This window comes from Periplaneta americana, chromosome 11 (assembly GCF_040183065.1).
Source record: "Periplaneta americana isolate PAMFEO1 chromosome 11, P.americana_PAMFEO1_priV1, whole genome shotgun sequence".
Taxonomy (NCBI): Eukaryota; Metazoa; Arthropoda; class Insecta; order Blattodea; family Blattidae; genus Periplaneta; species Periplaneta americana.
Genome location: NC_091127.1, coordinates 147,594,064 through 147,617,242, shown reverse-complemented (window position 1 = coordinate 147,617,242; position 23,179 = coordinate 147,594,064). Strand labels below are relative to the sequence as shown.

General features: G+C 34.3%; 2 protein-coding genes across 3 annotated transcripts in view; one reads left to right on the top strand and one right to left on the bottom strand.

Moving 5' to 3' along the window:
• The window catches only part of LOC138709438 (coiled-coil domain-containing protein 174), a 549,941-nt gene that overhangs the window by 604 nt on the left and 526,158 nt on the right, over positions 1–23,179 (top strand). For both annotated transcript variants that reach the window (XM_069840203.1, XM_069840202.1), the window contains exons 2-4: positions 2,506–2,708; positions 7,379–7,579; positions 10,866–11,149. In XM_069840203.1, the coding sequence (XP_069696304.1) occupies positions 2,506–2,708; positions 7,379–7,579; positions 10,866–11,149 (688 nt within the window). The remainder of the gene's footprint in view (positions 1–2,505; positions 2,709–7,378; positions 7,580–10,865; positions 11,150–23,179) is intronic.
• LOC138709437 (organic cation transporter protein-like) overlaps positions 1–23,179 on the bottom strand; it is a 181,785-nt gene that overhangs the window by 144,401 nt on the left and 14,205 nt on the right. The gene's annotated exons all lie outside the window — the stretch shown is intronic.

Sequence of the window (23,179 nt, the reverse complement as noted above, 5' to 3'; positions counted from 1 at the left end):
TTCTTGTCGGGAAGAATTTGGTTTCCTTTTCTATCCCTCTCTCCTTCACCACTTCCCCCTCACTCTCAGTGATAAGTAACTGTCAGTGACAACTTTAGGAAGGATTTGATGATACAGATTAATGATAAACAGCCCCTATGTCAGTAGTAAGGTTAGGTAGAATTTGATGAGGAGCTAGATTAGTGACAAGTAGGACCTAGTCCCGATGTCAGTGATAAGGTTGGGTAGGGTTTTATGTGGAGATACAGTAGCTATATTAGTTAAAAGTACATATCCCTACTGTAAGTGATCACAATTAAATCTTAAGTTACTGCAGTGAATGTCAGTGTCTCTACTAGACCTTGCGTTAAATCAGTATGAATGCGACTGAAAGTGTGTTTATCATGTGCTGATATATTATTTTAATGAGTTTTGTGTATAAGTTGTTGCTTATATTTGTCTTGAAGAAGGTTTAGATGTTGGTTCTTCTTTCACAGCAGGAGAAAAGGTGAAGGGTGTAATAGTTAATAAACATTTAGTAACTATTATATTCTAATGAATTGCACGTGAAAGGTATTTGTAGATTCTTTGGATAGGCCTACACAACATGCACAGAACTAAGTTATGGCCTATCTCATTTTAAATTAGATCTATCCCACCACATATGACACATCCCATTATATATTTTAGAGCTTTTTGGTAATTGGGTAGCACAATTCGTAGAGAAACTAGTTATGGACTGGAAAGTTCCTAGTTCAATCTCTCGTGGTGGCAGGATTTTTCTCATTGCCAAATCTTCCAGAATGGCCCTGAGGTCCACTCAGATTTCTGTCAAATTGGGTATAGGGCCTTTTCCGGATGTAAAAGGCAGCCACACCATCTCATTCATCTACTAACTGAATGTTGGTATATTAAAGACAGTTTGATTTTGTCGTATTTTATTCCATTTTTGATTCTTAATGTATATTTGTTGATATGAACTCAATAAACTCAACTTAAATAAATGTCATTATATGATATATACTAGGAAAAAAACTTATTTTACTTACAGATACTCAATGGGTGGGGAATTACTGGAAATGACTGACACGGTAAAAGATTTAGGCATAGTATTCACTTATAATATGGATTTTTCCAGCCATATACTTGAACTTGTGTCTCAGTCTCTTAAACTTGTAGGATTTATCTATAGACATTCCACAAAATTCTCCTCTCAAGATAGTTAAAAAAATTCTATTTTTTTCACTAGTTAGATCAAAACTTGAATATTGCAGTACTGTATGAAACCCCTATCAAATTAAATACCGGTATATTAACAAAATTGAGTGTGTTCAAAAAAGGTTCATTAGATTTTTGTTTCTTAAATCATTTGGATCCCTCCTGGAATAATGAAAGTAGTATTTCGTACTCATCTCTTTTGTCTCTCTTTAATTTTGAAAGTTTGCAACACAGAAGAAATAATATTGATATAAAATGCCTGCATAATTTATTAACAAGTTCTGTAAATAGTCATCTACTGTCTAGGATAGCAATACATGTACCAAGAGAGAACTGTAGGACTAGTAAAACATTTAATATAAACTATGCTAGGACATGTTATTATAAGTACTCTGCACTTCTTAGAATCTGTTCCTTCTATAATAAACTCAGCAATATTGACATCTTTCAGGCAGGGGCGTATTTTGCGGGCTACCGGCGGTAGCCCAAGGAAATTACAAAAGAAAAAGTTTATAATATAACATAATGTAATAATTTTGTATTATTAGTTTTACCATAGTAATTAAAATTAAAGTAATTGTTAGATATATTTTGTGTAATAATAGGGTCAGCGGTAGCCCAAACCCTTTAACCAGTATACGCCTCTGCTTTCAGGATAGAGCCACACTCTTGAGAGAAATAAATACCGCTAGTGTTCAAAACACTCCATAAGTATTTTGCTAATAAATAGGTCTTAACTGGTTTGCATATTGTATTTTTGGTCTTCTTTCTTAAATTATTTCATATCAATTATCATTACTAACTCACTCCTAATTCTGACTTAACATAGATCTAGTCTCTCATCAGTTATTGTATTATTGTTACTAATCTGTGACTAATTATTTGCATTTCATCACTGGCTTTATTACTTTAATATAGCCTAATCTAAGTTTTCTTCATACTGTAAATACTTTTGTTTTTGTTCACCGAGATTTACATGTAATATTTGCTTGATATCTTTTGTTGAGTAGTATTGGATTGTAACTGTTTAAGTTTAAATTTAAATTACCATTATTATATGTATTACTACTGTTATTTTTTTCTCTACTCCGTAATTACATTGTTGAGTGGATTAAATAAATAAATAAATACATAAATATATTTTTCAAAGGGTAAGTTACATCTTGTTAGCAATATACTAATTATTATTTTTATAGATAAGAGGAATAAATATTGCTATGAATTAGAGGCAAAGAATATAATTGCCTTAAATTCAATAATTTAGCGTCTTATTGGCATGGCATTACCAATGAAGTTGTTTTGTTTCAGCTTGTCAGTTTGAAAGCCGAGCTTTCCCGTAAGCAAGAAGAAGTTAATAAAGCCAAAGCTCAGGCACAGGCACATTATATCCGTCCACTCCCTCAACCCAAAAAGCAGACTGTGTGGACCAAGCAAAATGCAGGTGTCTCCGAACGAGGAGAGAAGGATATTGAAGAACAGGCGGAGGAGGACGATGTTCTTAAAAAATCGAGGTTAGTGTCTTCTACCCTTACAAATATTATCACTATGGGATTCTTTCACTAATATAGCATAGGCCTTTAGACAGAACTGACTTTCAAAATGTTTTCATTTTGTCAGTCTTTCTGCTGGTCTATTTGTCAGCATGAACTGACAACATTTGTGTTCAGATATTAAAGTTATGTTTTGAACTTAATTTAACTTAAGGCTTATTTAAACTTCATATTTTTACAATACAAAGATTTATTTGCAGTCAATGACTTTACTTTCTATATGTGTAAGGTACAAGTCCTTATATTACATAATTTAATACTGTATTAACGTTTTCGTCAGCATCATCAGATACAACTTTTTATGCTGCAATATCATCTCTAAATAAGTACATGTGCCTCTACGACCTTCACACAGCCTCTGCACAGCCAACATCGAACGAATGTACACGTTCATATACATCCAAAATTAGAATGCTGACATTTACCTCACAATAACACTCCACAACAACTATAGAATTTGGACATCTTCCTCAAATTAACCATATTGAAGATTATCGTCGGTCATAGTGTACGTTCAAGTTCATGTCGTCAATTAACATCATAAGACAACCTAATACAGAAACATATCATCTGTTGTAAATGCCATCTATAACAATTTTGGTGAATTAAGGTTTCAATCAGTGGCTGTTCCTCGGGGGAGGGAAGGGAGGAACGTCCTCCTCACATTTTCTTCTTTTGAAAGTAAATACCAAATAAAATATGTGCCTTGAAATTCGAGGAAGATTCGATAATTTTTAAGTTCACAGCTATAAGAAAAACTCGGTTGATCGAGTTTTAAACGACGCGCGCTCATGTGCTGTAGAAAACTGTGAGAAAGATGCGAGATTGTCTGTGTGGAGGAAAGGCACTCCATTCCTCCTCTACTGCAGTTAACACACATAGACAACAGCGCACTAGCGGCCAGAGAAAGAAGCAGAGTTTTAAAGTAAGTAAATGAACAGAGAGGGAGGAAATCCTCCTCTTAATCGTTCATGGGCGGGAAATAGAAACCGACCGGTCGTGCAGCAAGCTCGCTACCGCTGCCACCTAACGATGTTGCATTCAACCAGTCTGTAACACATCTAGGAGGAGACACAACAAAAACAGTTTTACGCAATGCTATGAAAGACACCATGTAAACTTTTTTTTAATTATAAATCAAAAATATTATTCATTGCACTTTATATAGGCTACTTACTATTCATGGTTTGAAACTTTCGTGGATATTTGAAAGTTAAAGTCGGGTTTATGTAAAACAAAGAGGAAGTAGTTCTACGTAGTTGGCCCCTGAAATTCACTTCTATTCATTGTTTACTAGACAGGGCAACAGCCAAGTTGTCAGTTTTGTACAAATATATTTGAAACTGAAAGTAGGTACTCCAAACTACATCATTTTTAACATAAAAAATTAATCGGCCACCGGGAGCTTTGAACAATAATGATAGTATGACTTTACAAGAACTGTCATTCTTCAAAAGCATGTGATACTGAACTTGTAAAATATACATGTGGCAACACAGACCACGTGGGTGGGTGCAGTGTTCTTGCTTTCCTCAGATCATTTCCCATTCCCATTTCCGTAAAACGGTTCCGGTTACGAGTTAGTAGCTAGTCTCTTCCAACACGTGTGATGCTGTAGTGTGCTCGAAAAATGCTACGAGGTTGTGAATTTCCTTGTAATTGTTAATTTGCGCAATTATTCAACAATTAATGGAAATGAAAACATAATATATTTTGGACAATTTAGGAAACTCAGTTTACAAGAACAGATTATTGCTATACAGAAGGGAAGGCCAACCCCAACACTACCTGGTCTTACATGTATGCATGTAGGCTAATTTGTAGCATGTTTCATTCAAGAAGGTGTCATTTCGTGCTGTTAAGTTCTTTCCTCCTCATAAGAAATATATAGGAGCCACCACTGGTTTCAAGGTACAATCTCAACACATATATTATTGTGTATATATATCTTTTGGACACACAAAAAGCGTGTAATAAATGATTAATAGGAATATGGATACAAGCAAATTAGATAAGTATACGTTAAGGTTGTAAGCATCTCTTCACATAGTATTTTACATGGATTTTTCAGTTTTATTTTTATATAGTGAAGACCTGCAATTTTATATATGTATATGCATTATAATCACTCGTTTGTATTTTTAACTAATTGACAATAAGGGTACATTTACATAAGAAAAGAAATATTGATGTCCCCAAACCATGTTGATTTTAATATGTTTTATGTTTATCAATGTATATTGTATTTTTGATCGTAGAGGGACATGTACTTATTTAGAGATGATATTGCAGCATAAAAAGTTGTATCTGATGATGTTGGCATGACCGACGAAAACGTGAATACAGTATTAAATTATGTAATATAAGGACTTGTACCTTACACATATAGAAAGTAAAGTCATTGACTGAAAATAAATCTTTCTATTGTATATCATAGACTTTTCTGAAAAATTATTCAAAATGAATTGCAAAATATTCATATTTTTAATTTTATCGAATTTAAACAGTTTAATAAACCTTTCTGGAAAGGTACTGTCTTTTCAAAGAACAGCATACTCGCATAATGTATATGATTATGTTGTGAAGTGTACGAAAATATTATAGCTAATTAAGTAACTCTGAATATGAAGACAGTATAAAATATGAGAAGATATGGGAAGCATTGCACAATATTAAAGTTCCACAGGAATTAATAAAAAAAAAAAAAAAAAAATATGACGAGACATTGTGGTCGACCTGGTTGGCGAGTTGGTATAGCGCTGGCCTTCTATGCCCAAGGTTGCGGGTTCGATCCTGGGCCAGGTCGATGGCATTTAAGTGTGCTTAAATGCGACAGGCTCATGTCAGTAGATTTACTGGCATGTAAAAGAACTCCTACGGGACAAAATTCCGGCACATCCGGCGACGCTGATATAACCTCTGCAGTTGCGAGCGTCGTTAAATAAAACATAACATTTTAACACGAGACATTGTAGAAGTTGTGCATAAAAACAGCAGTAGAACTGACTATTTAAAAGGGTTAACAATAAATGTGGGTTTTGGTCTAGATCATATATGTAACGGATAGCTCATCCCTATGTTAAAATCGGCAGCACTTTGAACAGAACAACCGCCAGGATCGCCACCTGTCTGCCATAAACGAACACGAGATGGCAGTACAGTCGTCAATGCAATTCAAATGGGAATTATGACTTGACTCCTTATGTAATAACTAGATGGCAGCATAGTAAACCTGACAAAAGTTGTTACCGTCAAAGCCTATAAGGCCGAGCTATCTATGTATATATGATCTAGGGTTTTGGTCAAAATATCCAAATTTTTCTTCTTGTCTAATCTAGTATAGCCAATAGTTCTTCTTAAAACTTCATTTCATTGGCAGTGATTCGGTGTTTGTCACATTTACGTATGGTCCAAGCTTCACTTCCATACATGAGAACAGGTCTCGCCAATGTTTTATAGGCTTTAATTCTTTTATGTTTTAGGGCAAGAAATGTTATTTAATGGTATTCATTGTATAGTTAAAGTAATTCAATTTTGTAGAAATATCTATTTCTTGATATTCTTTCTAATTTCTAAATTTTGAAAAGTTGTGTACTCATCCATATCACTACTGTAAAGGAGATGCTGGAACTGCCTGCCTTCGTTTTCAACACATTTCTGGGCACTTCTTATGAAATTACCCATCACTTTTCTTAGTTGTCTTTGAGAAACTGAATTGATCTCTTGGCGAATGTTATCCTTAATTTCGTCTAAAGTGTGTGAATTTGTTTTATACGCTTTATATTTTAATGATCCCAGAGATAATAGTCACAGGCGGTTAAATCAGGGGATATTGAGGGCCATATGTTATTGATGTTAACTCTATTGTAAAACAATTGTCGAATTGTCTGCAATGAAACATTGGCTGTATGAGCTGTCGCCGAAAAACGTGAAACTACATTCGCGCTCAGTTAATATTTTTGCGCTATTATTAAGTCATATGGGCTGTAATATCGTACTTTTTTTAATGCAGTTATATTGTCAGACTCCAAAGCAGCTATTCTATCAATAGTCTCTAGACACACACCTTCATCTCAAATAGCAGAAATAAATAAAATGCTCTCTCAACTAATAACACTCAATAAAAGAATCGTATTCCAATGGATACCATCCCATTGTGGAATCCTGGGAAACGAGAATGCGGATGCTTTAGCAAAGAAGGGCAGCACTGCTACTTACAGACCTGTTACTAAATATACATATTCCTCTGTGAAAAGATTTATTAAATCTACATACTTAGACTTAAACAAACAAAATTCGATAACACAATCTCAAGGGAAAAAATGGAACTCTTTGCATCATAATGCACAGTTAATTCCCGATTTACCACGCAAATCGTCTGTAGCTGCATTTAGATTGGCAACAGGCCATGACTGTTTGGCCAAGCATCTGCATAGATTTGGAATATATCAGTCTCCTAACTGTCAATTGTTCAACTCAAATCAAGAAATGGATTCAGAACATCTCAAAATCTGTGCGTCAATGGCTAACCATGACAACATCTTTGAAAAATATTGGAGTGCAAGAGGTCAAATGACTTTATTGTCAAATGCCTGGCATTAGAAAGCAACAACTTTTTTTTTTTTTTCCAGGATGGCTTTAGAAGCCAAGTCAAAGCTATATGACAAATTGTCACAAAGTTCGGCAGCTGATGATGAAGGCAGGTTTCTTGTGGACTTCCAACAGAAATCACTAACAGGAGAGACGAGTAGTGCCGCACTACCTCCAGAGGAAAATGAAGAACATCATTCCAGTGATGAGTATGACAAGACGTCAGATCCAGAAGAAGACTGGTAAGCTGCCATTTGTCCGTTTGAATTCACTAGTATGTAACATAAGATTTGTCAAGTACCGTCCTACTGTAAAATATCGGGTCTAAAATTGATAGAGACCACAGATTGTCGCATTAGAAATTAAAGCAACAGAGCATGGATTAAGGAAAAAGTCGTGTTTCTTTGTAAATATATCTCTCACAGTAGTGATATTACCAATATTTTTGTGGAAAAATGTTGCGATGCATGTGTTTTACAGTAAAATAAATTATTTTTTCGAAGAAGTGTGAAATGTATTTAATATTAGGATATTATTAATTCTTAATATTTGATTCACAGTGTAAAGATTTTTAATATCTTCTTTAACTTTTGTGCATAGCATGCAGGGTGGAAAAAAATCATGATTTGTTTAAATTAAAACCAAGATCAGTTATTTACTTAAATTAGATTTTTGTTTTCCATAAATACTTCTAACTTAATTTATTTCTTTTAATTGAATTTATTGAAGCAAACAATTGTTAATGATCGATGATCAAACAGGAGTTAGACTTTTTCCAGTTTTATGTTTAAAAAACCATAACATTACTTCCATTATTCTAATCTAATATTAAATAATATTTTGATATCGTACTGTAGAAGAAAGCAAGTATCTGTTACAATTGCATTAATTTATAATTCACTTATTCAAATTTACTTTCATTAAGTGGTGCTTGTTCTTCAGTATCAAAAAAAACTTCACAATTTTTATGTTCCTGAATTTTCTTGCATTTCAGAAGATGAGATTTCATTCTTCCTAATAAACTTTGCATTTATAAACCACATATTTTACATTTTGCTTTGGAACCTATGCCACTGTTTGTTGAAAGTTTTATAAAATCTGCTCATGTAGGATCTTTTTTTCCTTCCTACATTAAACATTGTAGAAAAACAAAACTAAAACTGTACTTACAGATTTAAGCACAGGAAACATGAGATAAATTTGCTGGTTCAGTTACAAGCTCAAATTACCAGCAGTTAGTAGGTTACCTGTAACTGACAATGTCCCAGCATGCATGCATGCATACATACGTGTTCTGCCCATGGGAAGGTCTTTCACTGCAAACCCAGCATTCTCTAATCTTTCCTATTTTCTGCCTATATCTTAGTCTCTGCATAAGATTCACATATCTTAATGTCGTCTATTGTCTGATATCTTCTTCTGCCCAAACTCTTTTTCCGTTCACCATTCCTTCCAGTGCATCCTTCAGTAAGCAGTGTCTTCTCAGCCAGTGACCCAACCAATTCTTTTTTTATCTTCCTTATCAGTTTCAGCATCATTCTTTCTTCATCCATTCTTTCCAACACAACTTCGTTTCTTATTCTGTCTGTCCATTTCACATGCTCCATTCCTCTCCATATCCACATTTCAAATGCTTCTATTCGTTTCTCTCCATTTCGTCGTAATGTCCATGTTTCTGCCCCATACAATGCCACACTCCACACAAAGCACTTCACTAGTCTCTTCCTTATTTATTTTTCCAGAGATCCGCAGAAGATGTTCCTTTTTATATTAAAAGCTTCCTTTACCATTGTTATCCTCCTTTTGACTTCCTGCCAGCAGCTCATGTTACTGCTTATAGTACACCCCAAGTATTTGAAGCTGTCCACTTACTCTACTGCTTCATTTAGAATTCGCAAGTTTACCTTTATTTTTCTTCACCCCATACTGCTCACAGCTGTCATTTAGTTCCAGCAGCATACCCCTTAGTATCAAAATTGATCACTCAGGAAAAGAGAAAATCATTTAATCTATATATGTCAAAGCAGATCTTGAGACGGTGTAATATCTTAGCATATATGAGAACTGTAGTAAACCTTTAATTTATAAGAAAAGGAAGATAGGAGTTTTCGAACTGAAGAGATAGATTGTCTGTAAAGAGAGGTTGCAAAATATTGGGAATTGTTATTATATTATTTTGATATAATACGCAGTCTATTTTGAAATATGACAATGACTCCTGAACAAAATGTAGTAAAATGATGCTATATCTGTATTGAGTGATTATTGTATTTCCTCAGTCACCATCACCACTACCACAACCACATCACCACCACCACCAGCACCATCTGTGTAAGACTCAAGCTATGATTATTAGACATAAGCGTTTAGATAACTCCCTTAATAACACTAATCTTTCAGTTGTTACCCTTAACAACACGCTAATCCCTTATTCATCTGTCGTAAAAAATCTTGGCTTCTTTTTTGATAATAATCTAAGTTGGAATTTTCAAGTTAAAGAAACGATTAAAAAAATCTGTTCCTCCATTCACTGTTTGAGTCGCTTGAGAAACTTCTTGCCCCAGCAACTAAAACTTACCCTAGTACAAACCCTAGTAATGCCGCACTTCGATTATTGTGACGTTTTGTTAAGTGACCTGAGTTCTGAACTGTCAGTCAAGTTACAGCGAGATCAGAATATATGCGTCAGATACGTGTGCAACATCCGAAGATATGATCAGATATCACCGTCCTTCGCAAGTCTTTCGTGGCTCCGACTTAAAGAACGCAGAACTTTACACTCTTTGTTTTTACTCTTTCGAATTCTGCACACCTCAACACCAAATTACCTTTTTTTTTCTAGTTTCTCTTATCTATACTCTAACCACGACGTAAATACCAGATCACTTATCTGTGGCACGCTAAGTATACCTCTTCATAGAACATCTTGTTATTCATCATCTTTTACAATATCCACCTCATCAATGGAATTCCTTGTCACAAAGTATTAGGGGCTGCAAGACAATAAACACCTTTAAAAACAGCTTAAAAGATAACCTTATTAGCATTTCACTCCAGTCATACTGATTTAAACTATCACTGACCACATTGTTACTTCTTTCTTAAGACATCATCCTGATAGTGCTGTATTTTCAAAATTGTCTCATAATAATCTCTTTCTGTTATCTAATATTATTTCAAATATATTAATATTCTATGTATTTTAGCTTAATTCTGCTACACAGTTTATTTCAGTGTTTAATTAATAGTTCATAGTATTTTGTTGTTTAATTCGTAAATAACTCTTGTATACATGTAACTCTCATCTAAAATTGTTGGATTCTTTGTAAGTTCATGCATATGTATATATACTTTTTGCTGGTTGAGTGGAAGAGAAGGCCTTATGGCCTTAACTCTGCCAGCTAAAATAAATCATTATTATTATTATTATTATTATTATTATTATTATTATTATTATTATTATTATATGTTATAGTTTAATAAAGCTTATTTTTAATGTATTGTTGCCATTTGTCTCACTGTCTCCAGGGTCGATTATGTTGACTGTTTGGGTCGTACAAGAAGGTGCCTTAGAAAAGACTTGCCTTACATAAAGGAGAACGATCTTAGATTGTTTGAGTCTCTCGGTGGTTTTGATGACAAGAACAAGCCAACAACAACAGCAACATCATCAACAATAACGACAGCAGAAGGGGAGCCGCAGCTGTTATCTAGTGACATGAGACGAGAGTTACTGCGTCAGAAGTGGGAGGAGCAGGAAGAGCAACTGCGCAACAAGTCAGACATCCACTATCAAGATGTGCTTTTTGATGGTGAGTCGTACATTTTTCTTCATCTTGCATGCTATTAATATTAATTTCGATGCAGTTTGAACGTTTATCTCTGTAATAATATTCCACTCTCAAAGAGGTTTAGCAGTTTAGCTATGAATATTGTCTTGAATTGAATTGAAAGAGGTGAATTGGGAGGACAAATTTAAAAGGTACGCAAACGCGTCCTTGCATGGGGTTGGGGGCTGCAAGAAACTAAATATGCGAGCTTCAAGCCTGTTGGCCACTTGTCTCACTCCGGGTTACGCTGCTCCACTGAAGGAGCTCTAGAAAATTTTGAAGGGGAAAACCGAAAATGGACGTAACCTCTTAGGTACCACATATGCGAGGGGACGGAAGTGTGATCAAAATGATCACGGGACGGGACGAGGAGGAGATGGCTGGTGTAAATCTGCACATTGAATGAACTGTGTCATTTCGCAGTGCAGGAGGAGTCGAGAAGACTCTGTCGTCTGTTGTTCGATGACAAGGCAGGTGAAGACCGCCAGGAGAGACGCCGTGAATTCTGAATCTGCAAATTGAAAGGTTCCCTGTCCTTTCGCATTGCGACTACATGAGTGACCTTGCACATGAATTTTATAATTTTATAGACTCTGAACTAGGGCATTAAGTTGTTTGTCAGAAAAAAGGGGATCTTATGGGGAAAGGCATATAGGTCCGTGGCCCATTTCTCTTAGGGCTCAACCCGACATTTGTCTTAATGCCTTAGGAAAACCACGGAAATACCTTAGGCAGGATGAGTTGTCTCAATATAAGAGACTAGCCAATTTGGCTTTTAGGTAATAGGTCGATTGATTTATGAATTAATGATAGATGTAATTATTAATTAATTTAGAGTAAGTAAAGGGTCGTGGGGATATGAATGCAGGTCCATGGCCCATTTCTTTTAGGTTTCATCCCGACATTTGTCTTTTAGCGCCTTAGGAAAACCACGGAAAAACCTTAGGCAGGATATTATCTTGTCTCCTTGAAAAGTATAACCCACTCAAAATACAAACCAGTGTCCAGAATGTTCCAAGATCTTTCGCCACCCCCTTCACATAGAGAAGATGATTTAGCGCATTTATTTTTGTTTGTTACTGGTTATAGTTGCATATTTGATAAGCCATTAGTAACAATGAATATTATTGTTTTAATGTTCAGTTACTTGACATACTGTCATTCACCGTCTTGTTACCCAGCACAGTATCGTTAAGTTCTGACCACAATCGCAAGCAATAAATAAAAAAGTCAATACCACTGAGTCGATAAAAAAAATCAATAATTAAGTCAATAAATAAATTTAAATTTATCAAATACGAGAAAATCCAAGAAATACGGGAGACTTCGAAACTATGCCTTCTGTTTTGGGATGATAAAAAGAAAGCGAAGACAAGAGAACAAAAGTACACTTGGAGCCTGACTTGAATATTGAGTCAATAAACGAAAATGAAAACATTAAATATTTAGGAATTACTTACAATGGTGAAATAATTTTAGATACAAATTCGATAATGAACATTTTTCAAGAACGATTACAGAGATTAGTTTCTTCCCCTTTACTTCGAGCAGATCAAAAATTGAACATAATTAATTATTCAATATGACCCTCACTTATTTATTTAATGCAATCGACGCCCTTGGATAAGATGCCTAAAGTATTTTTAAAGGATACTGATATGCTCCTGAAATCTTCTTTGATACAAATTTTAGATCTGCTGCATGACACACCAGGTCACATGATATACAGTTCCCGTAAAGTTAAAGGCTTGGGATTATTTCGAGCTACATGGGAAGCTTACATTCAACGGTATAATAACTGCCTTATATTGCAAACCATCAATGACTGTCATGTTAATGCATCAAGAAATCTAGAAGCCGAGGCCAATAACTGTCTTAATAAATTGGGCATAATTGCTTGCAGAGACTAAAAAAATAACTAGTACAACGCTGAAAAATATATTAAGAGATGAGGAATACAAAAAATGGTGCACACTCAAGCAGAAAGGCAGAGGTATGGCATTATTTCAGGAATACACGCCAGCTAACTGTTGGATAAAAACAAGGGATGGTCTCTCTGTATCCAAGTGGAAGGAAGCAATTAAAATGATAGGACAAGCGTCAAACGTGCGTGCCATGCCAGGTCGGTCTCAGGATGGCTCCCAGTGCAGACATTGCACTGAGATAGAAACCTTGCCCCACATCCTGGGATTCTGCCAACATGGAGCTCTCATCCGGAATACTAGACACCATGCAACACGAGAACTTATTGCTAAAAGTCTTCCTTCCTTCTACGAGGTTCACCAAGAAGTCCACTGCCTTGCAAAAGATGGAAGTTCTCGGCAAGCTGACATCATTGCCATTGATAGAAGAAATGACAGAGCAATTATCATCGATCCCACCGTGCGCTTTGAAACTGCATTATAACAACCTGTAGCAGTACATGAAGAAAAGAAGACCATCTATGACCCTACAATTCAATACTTTAAGGATTATTATCATATACAAGGACAGATTGAAGTATTTGGACTATTGTTCGGAGCAAGGGGAACAATTCCAAAATTCTCAGTTGAATGTTTTAAGTCTTTTGGAATTCCTTTAAAAATTTTGAATATTGTTGCTATAGGCGTAATGAAATATTCTGTTCAGGTTTTACATAATTACCTGTACGCCTAAATTTCTTTGCATTCTGATTACTAATAATTGAATAAAAGTACTTTCCCAAGGGTAGCTCCCATTTGAAAATAATAATCATAAATATTGATAACACAAATGTTTATTTTTATTTGTTTAGTATGCTGTGTCTTTTGGGAACCCTTACTGAAGGGCAGCTACCCTTGTGGAGTTTATATATATTGGTCTGATTATATTTTTTGACACGTGATTTTACTTAAGACGCTCTATGTGTGTATTGTCCAGCCTAAAGTGAATTATGTAACTTATTACACAAAAAAAAGAAATCATCGAACTCTTTCGCATTTTTTAAGATTCTAATGTAACTCTTCTTCTACTGCTCTCACTATATGGAAATTTAGATTATATCATTCGTTTTTTGAGGTTTAGTGTCGAGCATTAGTGACTAATCAAAGTTTTAGTTGCAGAAATAATATAGCCTACATTATGGAAAGTGTCAGTATTACATTGGGTTACAAGGGGTAGTGATGTGCATTCCATAACCTCTCCTACCCAACTCCCATCCTCACCTTCTCGTGGTGTAACCTGTTTTCCCAAACGAGGCTCTGGGGACCGTTTTTCACGGCGGTATAGCCGTTCTATTTAATACTGAGGAAATGCAGTATTTATGCAGGTCCAGATACTTTGAGGTAGCATTACTGAACTTTTGTCATGTTGTACTGTCATAGCGTGGATAAGCATTCTTTGAAGTTGCTTTCGGAAAATGTCGATGGATTTACATATATAGTCCTTCCGGCTAGGTCTGATGGACCCACTGACCAAAGGCAGGTGCGGTTCTTCATCCATAATGGGGGGGGTTTGAGAGTGGGTGATTTAACTGCCAATTTTCTTAAAGATCTGGTGCCCACGTAAAAAACAGTTCTAGCCAAAATGATCATGTAAGAGCGCTCTAAAGTATATAAATATCCCGGAGGCAAAACAGTCCCCAAATCTGATCTCTGGGTGGGGATGACTTTGGGCAACTCTCATCTTAGCTCCAGTTCTTTAAGGCCGAATTGTATAAAGCTCTCTGACTAAAGATCAACTTTGATCGAAGATCGGAAAGTGAACCGAGTTCAGACACTTCTTCTATTGTATAAAACTTTTCTGCGATCAAATTACCTTGGTTCAAATGCAATCTAAGTTCACGTGAAAAGGATTTGGCAATATCGCATAAACAGGTGAAGTATGTGATGCACGGGCCATGTTGTACAGGTTTGTTCAGTGTCACCAATTTAGCGACTTTAACTCTTTTTCAACGACAGTTTCTTTTAACTTTTATATTGCTTAAATATAGATTTAGTGACCTTTTTAACACCCCATAGTAATCTTTCTTTGTTGATAATGAGAAATCTAGCGACTTTCCAACTTCTTTTTGGCGACTTTCCGTACACTCTGTTGGAGATACTGGTTTGTTTTGTGCATTGTAAATAATGGCGGACAATAAGAAGAAGATTGACCGTGTTCCAAATTGTTATCATATTATGGTGCTTGATACTGCTAAACATAATAAAGCTTTATAAAACGACAATTTTCGTTTAGTAATACAGTTAATTGAACATTTATGAATGTACCTATCATATCCATTAATAATTAATAGTTATAAACATAATATAATTATAGGTTATGTTATTTGATACTGCTGAACACGATAAAGCCTTATAAAGTATAAGAATGTTTATGTATTAAGGCAAGAAATTGAATATATATATATATATATATATATACACACACACACACACACACACCCACACCATATGTATTAATATTAATAATAATGGTTATTCTTTTTGCACAGTCTGCCACTCGTATATTTCAAACAAAAAAGAAATAACTGAACTTGGATCATCTAACTTAATCGGAGAAATTTCTTCAGTCAAAGTTGACTTTAGTTTAAGACAAATTAACTCAGATTAGACTTTATACAACACAAAATTCCAAGTTCAGCTAGAACGAGGATCAATTTAACCTCTGATCTAAGATTAAATGGTTTATACAATCGGCCCTAAGAATTTTTCAATGGAATGCAGGAGGCATGTCACAACCAAAAAAGTTAGAGTTTAATAATGTTGATGTCATAAGAATCCAAGAAACTAACTTATCAGAGGAGCAAATAACATTCTTCGAAATGGGACAATATAGCATGCACTTATTGCCTAAATTTCTGCAAATTGCTAGTGGGATCCTGACTGGAATTAAAAAGAACTTGAAAGCTAAAATTTCAGTTTGCAAAAAATGGAAGATCAAGATAAATCCGAAATAGTTAAAATAGAAATATGGAAGAACAATCAGCTCTTTAAAATTCATAGCATCTATAATCCCCCAAGTAATACCCTTGATCTAACTAAAATTTCTGTTGACACAAAGACCATCATTGTCAGAGACTTCAATGCACACTCACCAAAATGAGGTTATAAAGACATTAACCCAGCAGAAAAATTTTAGAAGATTTATTAAACACATCATTAATGGAAATCATTTTCAATCCAAACGATCCACCCAGTTACCTCCATTACAATGGTTCAGGTACAAATCTTGATCTTCTCTTAGTTTCAGCAGATTAATAGACAAAACAGAAAGGAAAATAATAGAGAATCCAAGTTCTGGTCACAGAATTACTTTAAATGTAATACAAATCATAAAAACATCAACCAGATATTAAATCTCTTTCGAATTTCAAAAAGCAAATTGGTCCGGCTTTCAAAATGAAACAGACATCATGTGCAGAAATCTTCTACAATCTGTACCCCAAACCACAGATCAGATGAATAAATATCTCTGTGATATAATACTGAAAGCCGCAAAGAAGTACATTCCTAAAGGAAAAACTGAGAAATATAGCCCCTTCTGGTCCTCCCATCTATTAGAATTGAAGGAAATAAGAAATACAGTAAGGATTAAAGCAGAAAAGACAAAAAAATCAGCCGATGTACAAGACGGTAGAAAAAAAGCAGCAATCTTTACAAAAAAGGTAAATAAAGCCAAGAGGAATATTTTCAACAATTTCATGGAACATATGAACTACAAGAAGGATGGGAAAAAGGTACGCTATATAAGTTTATTAACAAAGTTAAAATGCCTAAGAATACCTTAACGGAACCATTAATACATAATAAGAAAACACTAACAAATGATAACAAAATCGTAGAAACATTTAACTTATTTTATACCAAAGCACAGAGAATCCCTTCTAAATATAAGAAAGCAGATGAAGCAAGTAAGAAGAGAATTCGAGAAATTAAAAAACAGTTCATTAGTGGAAATGATATTTTCATTAGAGATTTTGGAGCAGAATAACTAAATATTGCTACTGATTAACTACAAAACAAAAAAATCTCCAGGATCAGATAGACTTCATCCAGAGTTTATAAAAAATCGTGGCAAAAATGTATAGAAGCTCTCCTAAAATTGTATAACAACAGCTGGAAAACCACTAACTTATTCTTTCTCATTGGAAAAAGGCCATTATCATTCCTATTTTCAAGAAAAATAAACCCAGAAATGATATCAGTAGTAACAGACTATCTCTTTAACCAGCATGATTACGAAAGTGATTAAAAGGCTAAACTGGTTTTTAGAATATTATAATCTGCTATCTAACACACAATGTGGGTTAGACAGAACCGCAACACAAGTGAAAATGTGATTATATTAAGCCAAGACTTTAAGGATGCCTTCAACAGAAAGGAAGACTCACTAGCGGTTTTCATTGACTTTCAATCAGCAAACGATTCAATATGGAGAAATAAACTAATTGAAAAGTTACACCATATAGGAGTTAAAAATAATATGTTCAACTGGATAACGCAATTTATTTCCCAAAGATTTTTCGCCACAAGATATAACACATCCACCTCTAGGAACAAACAAACACACAGGGGTCTCCCTCAAGGAGCTGTGCTTAGCACAACACTTTTCAATATCCTTGTTGAATTTTTCGTACACTACTTTTAACACTTGAATATAAATAATTGATTAAATGGCGATCTTACTCGTGTTAATTGTGTTTTTAACACGAGTAAGTTCGCCATTTAATCAATTATTTACTTTTCAATACTTATGTGAATGATATCGCACCAAAAGTGCAAACATCGGAAATCCAACTGCTCTTTTTGCTGATGATATTATTATTTGGATATCAGAAAATTCCATTAAACCATATATACTAAAGGAGGGAATTGAAATGATATTAAATAAACTTCACAAATGGAGTACAGAAAACCTTATGACTGTGAATGTAGAAAAAACAAGCTTTGAATTGTTCTCACTGAAACATTAGCATAAATTATAATAAGCACCCACTCAAAATGGTAGATGATGCTACATACTTGGAACATTCGACAAAAAACTAAATTGGAACAAACACATAACTGATGTTATACAAAAAGCAGAAAAAAGCTTCAGATATTAAAAAGATTAGCAGATGTTAAATGGGGCTGTTCAAGTAGAACCCTTAATACTACACATAATATGTACATCAAACCACAACTCTTATATTCTGGAGAAATCATTGCAATAAGTGAATATTCTATGCCACATCAATAAATTTAAGAATGAAGTTATATTGTCAAACTCCAACGCAGCTATTCTATCAATAGTCTCTAAACACACACCTTCATCTCAAACAGCAGAAATAACTAAAATGCTCTCTCAATTAATATCACTCAAAAAAAGAATTGTATTCCAGTGGATACCATCCCATTGTGGAATCCTGGGAAACGAGAATGCAGATGCTTTAGCAAAGAAGGGCAGCACTGCTACTTACAGACCTGTTACTAAATCTACGTATTACTCTGTGAAAAGATTTATTAAATCTACATACTTAGACTTCAACAAACGAAATTTGATAACTCAATCTCAAGGGAAAAAATGGAACTCTCTGCATCATAATCCATAGTTAATTCCCGATTTACCACGAAAATCGTCTGCAGTTGCATTTAGATTGGCAACAGGCCATGATTGTTTGGCTAAACACCTGCATAGAATTGGAATATATCAGTCCCCTAACTGCCCGTTGTGCAACTCAAACCAAGAAATGGATTCGGAACACCTCAAAATCTGTGCTTCAGTGGCCGACCGTGATAGTATCTTTGAAAAATATTGGAGTGCAAGAGGTCAAATGACTTTGTTGTCAAACGCCTGGCATTAGAAAACAACAACAACATATTCTGGAGAAGTCATGATAACAGCAACACAATCAAGGCTCAATAAGCTAGCGGTAACACAAAACCAGGCAATTCGTTTGATTACAGGTAGGGTGGCCAGTTCCTTTCCTCCTCCATTGCGTACCTCGCTGACTAATAAATAACATATTTCACTAATCAGACTTCAGACGGAAACAGACATTAATTTGTTCTTCCCTTACACATATCGTCAATTGAGATATACTGCCTAATAATATATTGTATGTACAATATGCACATATCAGCCAGAACCTCAATCAGAGATATTTCCTAACATAAAATATAAGGGTCATTCCACGAAATTATTGAATTTTAAAATTATCATTTTGTCTTAATTTCCATATTTCCATGAAGTACATGAAGTGAGCTTTCACAAAATTAATATATTTTCGTCTGGAAATGCGTTATCCTTGAATTTTCCCGCGAGTTAGTTTGGTAATATTAATCCCTGCTACACCTTTTACAAGCAACTCTTTAAGTGTGCAAAATTGTCTGGTTCGGAGATTTAGGTATATTATATACATATATATATATATATATAATTTGAACTGGTAATGGAAATTACGGGAAAATGGCTGAACGGATTTTAATGAATGACCCGTTATTTTGAAGCTTGGCATCCAAGGATTTTCAGAAAAATAGTAACTTTCAGTGAACCATTAGTTTTCCTACATAATTTTCTATTTTCCAGAATCCATCTTTCGTCAGTTTTGAGAACTAATTGCATTTCAGAATAAAACAAAACACACACTACAATAAACAATAGGCTATTACACGAAGGCCATGACCTGCAGGATTACTGACACATTTAGAACTCAAATTCAATTGGTTATTAAAAACTTCAAGACTTACTAAAAATAATTTAAAGGTCTGATTCTGCGCTGTGTAATTTTCTGAGTACAGCTGTGTATTGAATATTAAAATCTACAAAACTTGATATGGTTTGATGACATTATTACCATTAGAAATTAAATATTATTATGGTTAATACCATGATGTGACTATTTTTCATTAATTATACATATTAATGCTATCTATATTCATGATATGAAAGTGAAATGTTTTGAGTTTTTATAAGTAGATGTAGAGAATATTTTAAATTAGATCTTCATTTTTATAATTTACTGAGTGGTGGCTATATATATATATATATATATATATATATATATATATATATATATATATATATATATATATAGCTACAAAACTTACGTAAGATAATATTATTTAAAATCAAATATTTTAGTAGTTATTAATCAAGTGGAGTTGGGTCTTTTTCATATACTTAATGGCGGTGTAGTGTAGATACTTATATGCGTCATTATCTTCAGTATTGGTTCGAGAGAGCGCAACAATTACAGTTCCTAAGGAAATACCAAAAGGTATTACTTAGTGATAAAATAATGGGACTACAAGATTTTATAGTCTCCCGGTCATTTCAGCAAGATCTCTTAGTAGGATAAAATGATTTTACCCTCTACATTTCAAGCTCTACATGCAGCAGCTATACTAAGATGCTATGTCTATTGTTCGAAAGCATAGCAAACCTGACTTTTTTAACTTTCACCTACAATCCACAATGACCTGAAATAGATATTGCTTTACTCCCACATGAAAAACCCACTGATCGTCCTTACATTGTTACTTGTGTTTTCGCATTGAAACTCAAAAACTGAAAGTGGATAGGTTCAAGAAAAAGTATTTGGCATTAAAAACCATTCAGAGGGAGTATGTTTCTTTATTATGGAAGCAAATAACTTTCAAAATGTTTGGTATTCTTCATAGAAAATAAATCTGAAAAATTTTTATTTGAACTTCTTATGGACTTACTTTGCAGCATTTGCTGCACAAGCCACTAGTACTATTAGAAACAGAGAGATAGTAGCCTAAGGTAAGTTATGATCAGACATCGGATTCTAGGGCAAATGCCTATTTTGTTTCTTTAGGAGAAAAGTAAAAATAATTATTAATATTTGTGTTTCATGGAAATTGAAAGGTATTCAAAGAGTTTTATAGTGCCCTAAAATGCCCTAAAACGGTTATTAGAGCCTAATTTGTTAATATTCGCCTAAAAATGCCTAACTCACTGCAAAGTTTCGCATTTTACTCTTACTTTTTATAATTTATACATGCATTCACTGCGAAATTTAAGGCATTTAAAAAGTGGAAAGTTTGCTTCACACTAGCCATGAAACCATTGATAAAGGAAACAAAATGTTTTGAATCTCACGACACTCGCAATAGATTTCACCGAATTTAACATGTTTGGAGGCATAAATGCCGACAAAGAAGCAACCTTAGTTTTGAAGCAGGCAACAATCACAACATGTGCTGCTACCGATTCAGAGATATACTATACTATAAAAATGACTGTTTTCGGTCTGAAACCGATTAGCTGTACTGCCCTTCAGAGTGTCATAAAATCACAATTTTTGGAGAAAGAGTGTTTTTGAAATATTTATGAAAAGTCGTAAAACTGCGAATTAGTAGGGTAAACCGTTACAAAATATTTAAAAGAATGGCCCTCCTAGTGTTAACACTACCAGGAAATGCAACAATAAGTGGAACTTTGTATTTTTGCGCCTGCTTTCAAAATGATTCTCAGTGATAAAAGGCAAAGGTTAACTGTGGAGAATTTAGAAAAAATTCTGGTGGTGTACTGTGCAGATAATTATAATAAAGTCTGAGCATGGAACTGAATTTCAATAACTTAAAATGAGTAATCTTGATATCAATAATCATTATTTCATTAGTTTCAATATATTAAATTTGTGCAGCTCTGTTTATAAATATAATATAGTATTCTTTTTTAATGTTTAAACATACTTTTTTGTGCGTATTTTAGTGTATAACTAAAAATTTCAGTGAAAGAAATAAGTATGATACCTTAATGTGCCTAAAATGCCTATTTTCATTAAAATAGAGCCTAATTTTACAAATTTTGAGCTTATTTTAGGCGCCTAAAACTGCAATTTTTAGTGCCTAAATATCCGATGTCTAGTTATGATATGTTTAGATTTGAATATTACGTATCCATTTTGCTTATAATGAGAGTTAAAATATAATCATCTGCTGCGGAATGCGATTTACGGAAGTAACCTCTTTTTCTTTCATAGATGTGTTAATAATCGCATCTATCTCTTAAATTGTTTAGTCCTCTGCCGTGTAACCTACTTTACAAAAATAACCTCTTTTTTCGTAGATGTGTTAATATCTCTTAAATTGTTTAGCTCTATTAGTACCGGTATTCAACCTTATCTTCAATCACAGTTAAAATATGCATTGTTTTTATTATACAAGTGCCTACTTTGAAATCTGAAAGTGTGTAATGTGACGGTGGCGTGAGTTACACACATGTAACGTTAGTTACGACGACATTTACATTAAAATTCCCTAAAATATTGCACCTAATGAGATGCTAAAACTCTTCAAATTAGAAATGAAGAAACAAAATTACTTCCAATGTGTGTCAGCCACAAAGTTTATAGGTTGGGCCTAACGTCCGCCTTTATGTCTGATTGCTTGAATGCTTCGTGGCAGACTCAATTTAAGTACAATGTTTAAAAGTATCACAGCTGTAAAAGAGATAGGCCTAACACAAGTACACTGCATGAAGTCTACCATATCAGAAGGAAAAGTTGTTACATTCTTTTAAGCAAGGAGGCCAGAAATGATTATCAGATAGGTATCACCCTTCGACTTCAAAGTCTGTTTCTAAGAATTCTTTGGTGCATTGTGCAGACGCTGATGAGTCAGTGATACAGTTTTTTTCAAGGAAAGGGGCGAGTTAATGTCTACAGCAGCATTTCCCAACCGAGGTTCTATGAAGGGTTCCACGGATATTGTTAAATCTTTCATGGATAGTTGTACTTCAGCCATACCTTTCTTTTTGTCAAGCACTGTACGAACTTAGCTGGATAAACATCTTCTGAAAGGTACCGTTGACATGTTACCATATTTATCTCAGTTCTAGACTCAAGCATTCAAGCATGAAGATTTTATACCACTAATTTCCGACCGTTCAGAATTCCCGTTGGGAAATCTTGACAAGTACCTCCCTTCATTATCATCGGACATTCACAACTGGATCAGAAATCCTTACATAGATTGCCCTAGCAGTGTAGAAAATTTGAGCTTTGAAGAGAAAGAGCAATTAGCCTAGCTTAATTAACATGTG